This window comes from Cryptomeria japonica, chromosome 1, assembly GCF_030272615.1.
Source record: "Cryptomeria japonica chromosome 1, Sugi_1.0, whole genome shotgun sequence".
Lineage (NCBI taxonomy): Eukaryota > Viridiplantae > Streptophyta > Pinopsida > Cupressales > Cupressaceae > Cryptomeria > Cryptomeria japonica.
Genome location: NC_081405.1, coordinates 427,535,236 through 427,549,419, shown reverse-complemented (window position 1 = coordinate 427,549,419; position 14,184 = coordinate 427,535,236). Strand labels below are relative to the sequence as shown.

At 35.2% G+C, this 14,184-nt stretch overlaps 1 protein-coding gene across 4 annotated transcripts in view; it reads left to right on the top strand.

Moving 5' to 3' along the window:
- The window catches only part of LOC131065083 (pantothenate kinase 2), a 345,145-nt gene that overhangs the window by 18,621 nt on the left and 312,340 nt on the right, over positions 1–14,184 (top strand). For 3 of the 4 annotated variants that reach the window (XM_057999495.2, XM_057999488.2, XM_057999502.2), the window contains exon 4: positions 8,885–9,001. The exons of the other annotated variant lie outside the window; for it this stretch is intronic. In XM_057999495.2, coding sequence (XP_057855478.2) covers positions 8,885–9,001 — 117 coding nt within the window. The remainder of the gene's footprint in view (positions 1–8,884; positions 9,002–14,184) is intronic. 4 annotated transcript variants of the gene reach the window in all.

Genomic DNA, 14,184 nt, shown 5'->3' with positions numbered 1-14,184 from the left:
ATGGAGTTCGCTGTAACCTAACTGATAATCTGCTACCTATGAATGAAGCTCGCTGTGATCTGCTGCTTGTAAAGGAGTTCGCTACACAAGAAGGATATATTTCGCATTTACTTGAGGACTGCATTGAATAATATTGTGAGAGGTATATGTCTTATTTATAGGAGAGCAAACACTCCTAATCAAGTCGGCTTAATCCTTTTAATTTCTTTAATTCATTTAATTTCTTTTGTGTGTAGAGCATAGGGTCGACCCTATCAAGGTGTAGTGTGGGGACCTTTTGGAGAGCCGAAAGGTATAGGGCCTGGCCCTATATAATGGAGAAGGAGCTGGCCCCCTTAGGCGGATTCCAATGTTGCCCAAGGTAATTGGAATCCGCCAGGCCCTAATTATAAACAACATTAACTACTGACAATAATTTTTGAACAAAAAACCAGCTGCAAACCCCTCTATTTATTTTTATTGAAACCCCAGGCAAGCTGAAATGGTATGGCTAGTTGGGAACCGTACGGCTGGCTCCAAAATGGCACAATCTTCAATGAAATGTCTCTTACTCCTGCTCAGGTCTGAAAATCAGATCCTAATGATGCTGTATTACTCCAATTAGCTCTTGAGTTTGGTTCTAATAACCTGATAAGAGCTTCCTTTGCTGAACAAATTGCTGATTGGTGCAAGGGATTTCGTCCTAACACCCTGGAATGAAGGTTTCTGTCCCCAAACCCGCTCCAGAATTCTGGCCAAGTGCTACAGACCTGCTGAAGATGAAGAATTTTCCAAAAATCACCATAACATAATGTTCAAATGAATCCCCAAAAGCTCTTTTATGCTTCTAGCCCTAATTCGAACCCTTCTAGGCATCTTTTGAAGATTCCAATGGAATCTTTTCTTTTCCCCTCATAAAGCTACACCCACCTTGAGGGTTGCTTTCTCGTGATTAAATTGACCACTTTTTTAAAATGACTTTGTCACCTAGGGAGTTGTGCAAGGTGATTTTCAAAATAAAGTTACTTATTAAATCATTAAGCAACCTATTAAGTCACTTTTATTAACTTTTTCTAATTTTAGAAAAAAGTAACTTTATAATATAATATTATAAAGTTTTTCATAAAGTAAGCTCACCAAGGCCAAAACTGACTAAGTATAAGTCCCCCTTGGTTAGCCAATCACCTCCTAACCTCTGCATTTGCCTGTAGAGATGGCTAACAGGCAAAATTGTGCAATTGAGTGATGTCTAAGGAGGAGGGGACATGACAATTTGGTAGAAAAAATTCGATGCAACTTGCAAACAAAATGATGCGATTTGCTGCTGTTGAAAAAATCCACGAATTTGTAGAGAAAAAAATCACAATTTTCCACAGTAGCCTATTGTGATTATGCATCCAAATGGCGTGATTTTAAGTCCAAGAAAAATCTCCGGATTTCAGCAATATAGACCTACAATTTTATGAAATGATTGCCAAAAACCCTTGTTTGAATGCTTATACGTTCCCTTGGAAAGTTCTTCTATGTCACGTGCATGAATCATCACTAAAATAGTCCATAGATCTCACATGTTCACCGATTATGAGTGTGTGCCCTGGGCTTAGATACCATATTACAGAAAATAAAAACACAAGATGAGTACCAAGATGTTCGATATTTATTGAGGAGTGAAAGTATCCTTAAATAAGAGATACGAAGATCTATATGATAAGGATAATATCGAAAACTAAGAAAGAAAACAATAAGAACTCATCTAAAAATAATAAAATAATATTCCTAAAGCCGATCCTAACAACTTAATTGATCATTATAAACTAATAAACTAATATTACTTTAATAAGAGCATGTTTGAGTCAAGGAGCTTTAATGTTATAACTAGTTTTTTGAGAAAGTTCGTCCAAAATTTTAGTGGAATTTGTGCCCGTATTATTGACACCATGTGAGAAGATTGTAGAGAATTCAGTTGTATTCACTGCAGCTAAGAGAAGTGTTGAGTTATTGAAGAATGTGGTCACATAGAAACTAGAATTAGCATCAATAAACGTCAGCAAAGTGTTGTAGCTAGATTGTGATGCTAGTGGGATAGATGATGGAGTAGTGTTAACAAGGGCGATCCATAGCCTATTTCAATAAGAAAATCAAGGATGCTAAGTTTAAGTATTTCACTTATGATCAGAAATTCTATGCCATTGTCCAAGCCTTCAAAAAGTGGAGTCATTATTTGCTTCTCAAAGAGTTCATTTATGTATAGATCGTCAGGCACTCTTGGACATTCCTAACCAAAAGAACTTGAGCCAATGACATGTGAAGTGGGTGAAGTTCTTGTAGAGTTATTGATTTGTATTGAATCATGGGAGTGAAAACACTAACAAGGTTGTTGAGGCTTTGAGTATGAGAAGCTCATTTCTTGTAGAAGTGAGGGTTGTAGTGGCTGGGTTTGATAAGATGAAAGATTTTCATCTTGAGGATGAAGATTTTAAGGAAGCATGGAACCAATGAGTGTAGATAAGATGTCATGGTTAGACTTTTTTGTTTGAGATGAGTTGTTTTAAGCAGAGTTACTTGGGGACGCGTCCCCGACCTGAAAACCCCCGTCCTCGTCCCGGGGACGTTTTGGGGACTTGGGGACAACCAGGGGACGTTTCCCCCTGTCCCCAAATTGCCCTGTATTTTGAGGGGACGTCTCCGAAATAGGGGGACGCCTGCCCTAGCTTTGGGGGACGTCCGTACGTCCTGGGGACGGCTGGGACGTCCCTAATCTGTCCCGGGGATGGCCAGACGTCCCCCATATCTAAGGCCCTTAAAAAATATTAAAAAAGTTGTATTTTCAATTTTTTATTTAAATTTTCTAATATAGGTTCCTTATTAATTCAAATTGTTATTAAAAATAAAAAAAATTAAAAGATAACATTAATTAAATTTTAAATTTATTAATTTAATTCATAATTTTGACAATGAAACTATATGGCAGCAGTGTAGCCTTTGGGCATTTTGACACAGAGATTAGAAAATCACCAAACTCAGCGAGTCAATAGAAAAATAACACCCAACGCCTTTATTAAAGAATAAGGTTTTTTGGCTGCCCCTTGACCCCACCTTGGGGGCATTGCCCCCAAACCCCCGTTGAAAAATATGGGGGGAAATTGTGTCGATAGAAGTAGGGAAAATTTAACCTCCGAGTCTATTGATATGCATATTGACAATGTGAATGAATTGAAATTCTGATTTATGAATGCATAATTGCATATTGTCTATTGAGTATTAACAATGTTGTATGTTCAGAATTTACATTCTAAAATGTTTTCAGCTTTTCATAGTATCATACACATGCTATATCCATGTTTTATTGTTTTCATATGAATATAATGTATGTATGCATGCTTTATCCATGTTTTCATATGAACATATAGAATTTTGAAATTTTCCTATATATTTTAAAATTTTCCTATATTTTATATAGCCGTCCCCTTTGCCGTCCCCCGCCGTCCCCAAATCTGGCAAAAAAATTTGCCGTCCCAGAAACGCGTCCCACTGTCTCCGTCTCGGAAACTCGGGGTAACTTTGGTTTTAAGTCATAAACAATTGCTTATGCTCCAAGGGTTGATGAAAGAGAATTTGATCATAGAGCAGCACAACGGAGGATTGGCTGAGCATTTTGGTGCATATACGACTTTGGCTCTTTTTGGAGGAACACTATTGTTGGATGAGAATGATATTAGATGTTTAGAGGTTTGTGCAAACATGTTACATTTGTTAGTATGCTAAAGGAAGTAGTCAAAATATAGGTCTGTATCAGCTTGTATCTGTATCACAAAGGCGTGGCAAGTATATAAGTGTGGATATTGTGGTTGGTCTACGTAGAACTTAGAGGGTATATGTTCTAATCTTTGTTGTGGTCAATAGGATGTCTAAGATGGTACATTTTATTGCTTGTCAAAAGACTAGTGATGTGGCTCACATTGTTGTTTTGTTGTTTATAGATAGTGAGGCTATTTGCATCCACACACTGCAAATAATTGTATGAAATGTACAAGATACCATTGCAAAGCTTGTAATGAATTAGAATGCTATTACGTTTATTAGATATGCATAACATTCTTACCATTTAGTATGGCAAGAGAAAGACCACCTGATTCAAGAGCTCCTTGGAGATCTATAGGTGTACATTGAGAAACTCATGTATTGATATCATGTAAAATATTACAAATGTCATGGGAATAGCAAAAATGCTACTCAAAGTGGATTAGTTTGGCAAGATTTAAACCTTAGATGATTCTAGCACTTGTAGGTGTTTGGAAACAGAGAATGACCAACCACTTGAATGAAGAGTTTTGATGTATAATATCTCAAAAAATCTTGTACCCAAGCATCCACATGAATTAGGAGATCTTGGTGGTTGAGGAATATAATGTTGTCAATGTTTTAATTAGTGAAATCAATGATTGAGGATGAATCGTGCTCAAAATGAATGATCTAGGTCTAGCGAGGACAAAAGGTATTTGAGAATTCAGCTACCATAGTGTGGTGTTTTAAGTAAGTAGGCAAAGCACTTTGGAGTGGTTGTAGTGTTTAATCTTTAAATATTTGTTTGAAACATTTTCCTGCCTCAAAATGCTATTCAAATAGCCCTTACTATATTTGTCTGAGATTTGGGATCCTCTTAAACTTTGTTGAAGGTTCAGCAGGTTCAAGAACCTTTGAACTCGCCAACAACTTGTCTTCCTTAGCTTATTTTTATTTGGCACTTCAGCGATTTGATGAATTCAAGAACTTTAAACCTTGATGACATTTTAAACTTTGTCACTCTTGTGCCACAATTGTTTGTGCTTTCATTGTCCCCTGAACATTTTCAGAGGATCGGCAGGTCCAAGTACCTTTAAACTTGCAGTCAACACACTTCGAAATTTGAAAACCAACCTTCAATTATTTGGATGATAGAAGTCAAGAAAATAACTAGGAAATTGAATGTTGATCTCCAAACTTAGGAAATTTTTGGACCTTTTAGCATCTTTGACATGAGGGATACATAAAGAATACTAGAAGGCAAAATTTGCACAATTTACAAGATGGGCAAGGAATTAGATGGATTTTACAATTTTTCAAATTGGGTCCCAATGGGTCATTTTTGGAGGACCCTATGGAAATTTTGGGAATCAAATTGAATTTCAGCTTAGCTTACCATCTACAAACAAATGGGAGCACAAAGGTTGTAAATAAGAGTTTGGGAAATTTATTGAGATGTTTAGTTGGTGAAAGCCCCAAATAGGGGTATGTGGTCATGGGACATGTTGAATATGCCTACAATTCAGTGAATAAAAGAATAGGTATAACACCATTCCAGGTGGTGTATAGATGTAGTCGTAGGGGGTTTTGAATTGAATGATGTGGTTGAGATAGGTACCAAGAGTATGAAAGTAGAAGATTTGGTAAAACACATTCTTGAGGTTCACAAACAAATGAGGGTAATGAATATGCAAACTAAGGAATGGGGGACATTTCCGAGCTCATCTAATAAGAGAGAAGTTTTCAAAGAGGTGATATAATGAATTTTATGGGTAGACAATTAATTCTTTCAAGTCTTGAGAAAGATTTTTGCAAATTCCTATGAGATTGAGCTACCTAATGGAATAGGCATTTTACCCATCTTTAATATTTTAGATCTGTACACATATAATGGGGTTTAGGAGGAAGAAGAGTATAATGTTGAAAAATAGGTTTCAGATTGGAAGAAACTTTGGCTAAAACAGCTAAGGGAGGAGATTCACAGTGTCTTGAAGTAGAGAATTGCCAAGAAAACCAAGAAGGAATATGTTGAATGCCTTGAGAAGTGGAGATACTAATTGTAAAAGGATGCTAATTGGTCAACTCCAATGGAGATGAGGAAGAATGGGTACAACAGCGAGGAATTTGAAGCTTTAGTGTGAGTAGGAGCTCACTTTTTCTTTCCTACTTAGGTTGTTTGATGCAGGAGCATCATAGGGTTTGAGAAATCAACATCACCAAAATTTTTTTGAATCAAGTTTTGTTTTCTTGAAGTAGAGAATCGCCAAGAAAACCAAGAAGGAATATGTTGAATGCCTTGAGAAGTGGATATACTAATTGTAAAAGGATGCTAACTGGTCAACTCCAATGGAGATGAGGAAGAATGGGTACAACATCGAGGAATTTGAAGCTTTAGTGTGAGTAGGAGCTCACTTTTTCTTTCCTACTTAGGTTGTTTGATGCAGGAGCATCATAGGGTTTGAGAAATCAACATCACCAAATTTTTTTTGAATCAAGTTTTGTTTGTTTGTGCTAAGTTTGGGTTACCTGGTGTGTAATTTTTAATTCAGACTTTCCAAATCCTAAATTGTTTACCTCTCATATTGGGCATCCCACTCAGTGGGACCTTGGAGATTCCTCATGAAATCTGTTTGCATGTTAATATCATGTTTTCACACCTCTTTGTGAGGGTGGTTACCTATCATAGCCATTATTACTTGTAAGAGCGTCTATGCCACATGGAGATTCAATTGATTGAAGTCATCTTTGACAAGTCCAAGTCCAACTTGGAATTTGGGTGCTCCATTTGTATGTGGGTGCATCTTTATGTATTTGACCTTGCAAGGTGGTGCATGTTGATGAGGGTGTCCCATCTAGCTTCTTTTAGCCAGGTGGGAATTACTTTTGACCATGGCTTGATTTCTTCTGACTTGGGAGCTATACGTGGAGGTATGATGGATGTTGGCAGTTATGATTTGACCAAGATTGGACCCTCAATTGATTTTGGTGCCTAACATGGAAGGAAAGGATTAAAATCATGAGTTTGGATTGAAGAAGGTTAGCTTGTGGTATATTTTTTTGCAGGTTGGAGGTAAAGTGAGGATATCTTAAGTTGTTTGCAGGTTCTAGGCAAAGGGAGGATTTTTTCAGTTGTTTACAGGTTGTGGGAGCTGAAAGGTTGTCAATAGTGTGCTGGAGATTGTTGGTTTTGTAGGCTGAAAAGTAGGGTTTTACTATTGGAAACTGTACCAAAATTTTCTGAGATTTAATGTATTATCTATATATTTATTGAACAATGAAGTCAGTTGTGTCTTTGTTCCTATTCATGTGTTGTTCAATTGTTTATATGTGTTTGATCCTTATCTCCTAGTTGAACCACAGTTCCATGTTCGTGCATATTAAAATTTATCTTTTTATAGCTTTGGGGTCCATTTTGGTGTTGCTGCAAGGAGAAGTTTGACATTGTTTTGGCTTTCTATCATTGACTGCATCATATAAAGATGGATATTTTGGTGTTGCTACAAGGAGAATGTCGACATTCATTTGGCTTACCATCATTGACTTCATCATTTAAAGATGGATATTATCTATCTCTCCATTTATCTCATCAGTTATATTTTATTGTCCACATAATCCCTAACATTTAGGAGAAAGAGAGAGCATGATAACTGCCAATCAAGTTTAACTGTACCATCAGCTAGGAAGTATGCAATTAGGAGGCTATTTAGGAGAGTTGTAGGCAATTACAGTGTTTGGATGGATAGGTTCGTTTCCTTTGTTCTCTTGAGATATCCTGAATTGATTTGTACTTGTTTTGCTTTTTGTTGACAGTAAACTGGTCCAAGATATTTCTTCTTCGTTTGAGTTTTGTACTCTTTGTACCACACCCCTTTTGGCAACTGACAAGCTTCTAACACTTCTTGGTAAGGTTCAAAGTTTTCATAGTTGGTTAGATAATGTATCTATCTCAACTTATGAAACTGAAATCGCTTTTGTGGATATTGACAACATTAATTTTCATTTGCAACCATTCTTCTGCACACTTCCCTAGCTTTCTGCTGCTTAGATCTTTGCCCTTCACTTGGAAGGTGACTTATTCACTTGGCGTCCAAAGATTACATTCGATTATACTGACATAAACGCTTCTCATGCTTCTATGTCCGGTAAACTGATGATAATATGTGTTGTGTCTGGTTGTATTCTTTACAGCAATAAGATAATTCATCAGAGATAACAGAAATATATTACGACACTGAACATAATATGACAGAAATAGACAATGAGAAATTGCAGAAAACTGATGATACAATACCTCAAATCTTTCCATAATTATAAAAAACCTAAGCTAGATTACACAATTTTCCAGTGACATTTGCTCACATTGAGGTCTTCATAACTTTCATTAACTTTAAGTTACTTCTTAACATTTATCAATGAAAAAATATAAAATATAATAATTATTTCTTTTGATAAAAATGAAATGGACCTTCATACTGCCTACAGGCTACAATGTTTAAATTCTTGCGTTTAATCTCATGAGGTTTCTTGGAAGTAAGATGGACCTTTTTCAATCCACTTATTCCTGGAGCAGTACAATTTTTCGTTTTGGATATGGCTCGTGTTTGTTATCTTGAGAGATCTATGAAACTATATTTTGTGTGAAGACACCATGCATCATTGTAAAAATGTAAGATTTGTTTATTTAGATCGGCTTTGGCCTCTATACTAATACAATATATCTACTTAAGCAATAAAAAAGGAGGATACTGCTCTATTCAGAGTTGATGTTTTGTGAAGATACATATTTTAAACATAATTACTGGCTTAAAGATATCGTTATTTCATATTGCCTGTATGTATAAGGATAAACTTAACATTTTAAAGCTCAGGAAATGTCTGCTTATTTTCTCAATAGCAAATGATTTCATGGCAGTTCTAGATCACACCATTCTTACTGTAGGGGCATTCGTCCAAAGAGCGGCAGAGCCACACCCGAATATCTATACAATCACAAAGAGGGTTAAATTGACAATGTTAGAATGAAAATTTTAATTTAGTCTTAGAGGCTTGCAATATCATCTTTCTTTTGTTGTTTTATAGGTCACATTTTTGTACTGATTATTAAAGAAATTTGTTTGGAAAGGCTACAGGGGGTGGAGCATATAAATTTGCAGATATCTTCAAAGACAGGCTTGGTGTAACTCTAAGCAAGGAAGATGAGATGGACTGTCTTGTAGCTGGAGCAAATTTTTTGTTGAAGGTGAGACTTCACATATGATTGTTCTTCTAAACTCTTACCTTTAATTTGCGTTCATGTTTTGTATTTAGTACAAGGACCTAACCTTTATTAGACCGTCTTGAAGCCAGAGCAATTTTTTTGTTGAAGGTAAGACCTCACATATGGCTGGTCTGGCTGTGGATGTGTGTGATAACCCCCACGATATCACCTGATGTAAATTATTAAATAATGTTAAATTTCTAAAGAGGAAATAAATCATTAAATATTGTTAATTAAATAAGGTTAATATAAATAAACAACTAAAATGTTAATGTATTTAATATATAAAATAATAAAGAAAAATATTCTTAAATATATTATTAAAATGTCAATATATTTAATATATAAAATAATAAGGAAAGTATTATTAAAACAAATTATTAATACAACATTATAAACTTAACTACGAACTATTAATAAAGAAAAGTGTTATTAATTTAAAACATTAATACAAACTCTACGAACTATGCACAAACTACAAACTGAGGCTACCCCCGCACGAAGTGGTGCGACGGTGATCGCAGCCTTGGGCTGCGACCACCGTCGCATCCCTTCGCACGGGAGGACCCGTGGAGGGATGCAACCCTTCACGGGATATAAGGAAGAATAAGCAGCGTATGAAATGGGAGGAGGGGAATATAGGAAGAAAGAATTATTATTGCTGCGGGGGAGACAGCAGCGCATGGTATAAGGGAGGAGCTATGGAGTTATAGCTACGTAGAAACAGGAATAAGATAATGGTGACTGCCGCGTAGACAAAGGAAAGGGTGAAGGGAGGAAAACAACAGGAGCGTCACAGGCACGTGTATGTGTGTGGATGTGTGTGCCACACACACACATACAAATATACGTTTAGTTGTTAATAGTTATATCATTACTATTATAATGTGTAGTACAAAATTATTATAATTTGTTTTTAATAGTTACGACATAATTATTATAATATGTATGTACAAAATTATGTCATCATTAGTACAATGTTGTAGGTTACAGAATTTTAGCATAATGTTGTATGTCACAAGATGATAAAATAAGTAATAATGATCATATGAATTATAATGACATTGATAAAATGAATTGTTATGAAATGTGTTTATCAATGAATGGCAATAATATGATTATATGATGGAGGCTATTGGGAATAAATTCCGGTAGCCTAATTCAAGAATTATGATAATCCTTGGTAGGCAGTATATACTGAATATCTATATGCATATATGTATGGCTTGGTTGACAAAGTTCATCCAAGAAGAGACGGATCTGGCCAGTCCCCTCTGGTAGACTTGGATGATGGGATGCATCATCCAAGGCAAGGAATTGATTAGATATGATGGTCTTCCTTGGTATGGCTTGGATGTAATTACATCCAAGACAGGAATCGAATTAACCTTCGATTTCCTGGATGGCTTGGGTGTAAGAAGTTACATCCAAGACAGGAATCGAATTAACCTTCTATTTTCTGGATGGCTTGGGTGTAAGAAGTTACATCCAAGATAGGAATCGAATTAACCTTCTATTTCCTGGATGGCTTGGAACCAAGATGGGTTCCAAGAAGGCGAGCTTCACAGCCGCCTAAGGACATATCTCCGTACGACATTCGTATCCTTTTTATTAGATGAGAATTATGATTAGTCTTAATTAAGTAATTTAAGTTTAATTGCAAATTAGATTAGTTATGTATATATTTTGTTGTGTTCTAACAATCTGTTTTGCAGGACAATGATCTCTAACTAGTAGGGACATTACAATGTGCCCCTGTGGAACACAATTATTTTGTATTTTCTTACAAAATCCAGGTCTCAAAAATGCCAGAATGATGCAAATGTATACAACCAACCCAGTTTTTTCCTATTGTCGTCGTGTCTATGTGGTTTCTCAACTTGTTTTCTACCCTGGGTTGAAACAAACTCCAAATCTGTCTAGACATGATAACTTTGCTGGAAAGAGGGTTTTGAGTGGCTAGCTCGAACGGTCGGTAGCTGGCTGGATCCCAAAATGCCACTGTTGCCCCAAAAAATTTCTCCATCATGTATTTGGATTTGAATAAATTGGAATCTGCAACTTAAATTGAATATGTTATTCTCTTGGATCTAATTTTAAGTTATGTGTTATTACATCATTGTAAGCAATAAATGCCTATGTGTTGGCATTATATCTAATAGCGTAGGGCAAATTGAACATTTTAAGAGCTCCTCACTTGTTTTGAAATCCCTACACACTTTTGAAATCACCAAAGTCAATGGTATTGTCAGAAAATGTAATGTCTCCTACTAGGTCTAGGCCGATTTTAACCATAATTAATCTATTTCAATGACTTAAACTAAATTGATTAGAAGACAAATCTATCTTAACATGAATAAAATCTGTGATATTCCCTAGTTCAATTAATTTATCAATTATTAACAAGTAAATTGTTTATCTACCATACTAGATAATTAAGTTTATCATACTAGATAATTAATTTTATCATTCATAATTCTTAATACAAGTGTCAACCTTGCTACTTATACAGTTTTAAGGAAGAAGAGGATGTCTATGTTACCAAAGTGCTTGAGATCCAAAATACAGTTGACTCCTCAAAGCTTACCGATCCAAGCTCTTACCCTATCTTGGGAATCATCTTATTGATTGGATTTAGACTGCCTCTCTTTGGAAACAACTCCATCCCCCAATTTCTTAAATATTGACAATAGTAACAAACATTATATACAAACATATTCTTCTTAATTGTATTAACTTAGGAGTTCTTTCTAATTTATATTCTAATATTATTATTTGTCTGACCAAACATTATATATATATATATATATATATATATATATATATATATATATATATATATATATATATATATATATATATATATATATATATATATATATATATATATATGACTGTCGTACATATTGCAGTCTATATTAATATGACTATTAAATTCTGCATATGAACATTATCAGGCTTCTTATATTAAGCATACATATTAAACACCTTCCCATCCATACCATCAAGAACAAGGATGTTACTGCCTGGTGACTTAATAACGGTTCTGATCCGACCTGTTCGATGGCGGCAGATTTTAATTTTGATTCTTTATATAATTATATTAGATTATGTACTCCATGTTCTCTGTGCAACTGATTATATGCCCACGGTGATTTTTCTTTTAGAGCCATCCAAACTGGATGCAGGGATCTGATATAAACTCCTTCCCCCCATGGAATAGTTTTCAAACTCCCTATGTATCTTTCAATACCGAAGAGATTGCACCTCTTGAATATTGAAGAGACATATCCTTTACAGATCGTGCCTCTTTAAGGCATAACAAATTGGTATAGTCTCTCTAATTAACGATTATACTTATCACTTTGGATTTGTTTATAACTGACTGAGCCGATTACTTGTCTAATTGCTGTTATCAATTGATTATCTCTAGATATGCTTGATAATAATTATGGGATGATTAATTATTAGGTGATGTATATGAGACGATGATACCTTAATGAAGGCTAGTATTAACATCAAATATTACAGAGGTAAATACATCTTGGAGGAGCTTGGTTTGATTATCTCAAAATTGTCTAATAGATAAGTAATGGTACAAGCAAGAAAGTAGACTGAGCCAATCATGACATCGGATCCCATACTATCGCTGATGGAGACCTATGAAGATTGCTCACTTACACAGGCTCAAGGGAACCAATTAATGGCATGAAAGAAGTGTCAATCGATTTTTTTAATAGATATTGAGTTAAGATGTCCTCTCAAATGTTACTGATTTAACATGTAATGGTTGAATCGATAAGAATCATTAAGATAATTAACATCATATACAATATAATAAATTACCTCCCATGTGTCGTGATCTAATGTAAATTATGTTTATAATATATATAAATTATTTTTATAATATAATATCAATTTATTTTTATTTGAATATTTCCAGAATATTATTATATTAATTAATAATAATAATTGATATATATATATATATATATATATCCGCCCTTCTTGAAATTTCTTGTCCTCAAGCAATTGACAATTTTTTCAAACTGAGTCATCTCCCAATAAAAAACAAACACAAGATATACATAAAGACACAGAGTATACATACAACACATGTAAGGGTAATGGGGCGTGAAGCCTGAATACATTTAATACACATGAATACATGCAAGGAATAAAGCGTGAGTCATTGAAGGTATGTAAGACATGAAGCATCTACATAGGGTCAAGTAATACACACAAAGTCATGTAAATACATGCAAGGCTTGAAGTATACATGGAAGTCTTGAAGCATAAACATGGGTAATGTATGTAACAATATTCACAAATGTTAATGTTTGTAGCTGCAGGAGATTTCATTATTCTTGCGATGGTTGTGAGTCTATATTGTTCGACAATTTTGAGTTCTGCGTTTGATTCTTTGGATTCTTTCATAGTTGGAAGGGTAACGACTTCCTTGATAACCGCCACTGACCTGTGTGCATGAAATAACAACTTCGTGGGAGCCTCGTGTGTGCTGGCAATAGTTTTCGTATTTCATTCGTTGAGAGGTTTAGATTGTTTCATCACCTATGTGACTCTTTTGATAACCGGTTTATGTAACGGCTCACTTTGTAACTGCCGATAGCTTATGGCTCTTCAGCTTTTCGTCTTCCTCTGTCAAGATATATCTTTGAGCCTTCTTCTTATATATTGTAGCGTTAGCAGGTAGTTGGAGGGGGGGGGGGGGGTGCAAGAAGGGAGTCAAGATATATATATTCGCTTATGAGATCATCTGTGTGAGAAGCCTTGGATCTTCATCTGCATTTCTGTATCTTCTCTTCATATATGATTGATGTATGAGTATTTCATATTATAGAGAGCTTATGTGTTAGCCGTATGGTAGAAACTATTAGCTGTCTGAGACATTCTCGACTCTTTCTGTTAATTGTCAAGTGATTAAGCTTGTGAAGCTTTGTATCAGATTTGTGCCTTTAATAAAGGTTGATTTTTGGTGTGGCTGGGTTTTTCACCCTCAGGTGGAGGGTTTTCCCATGGTAAAATTCTGTGTATCTTGTCCTTGTGAGATTTTTCTAAGTTTCAGATTTCTGTGTCTTATCTTTCTGGTTCTAACATTAACATGGTATTAGAGCCAGGTTTGAGGCCGTTTCCCTCACAGGAGG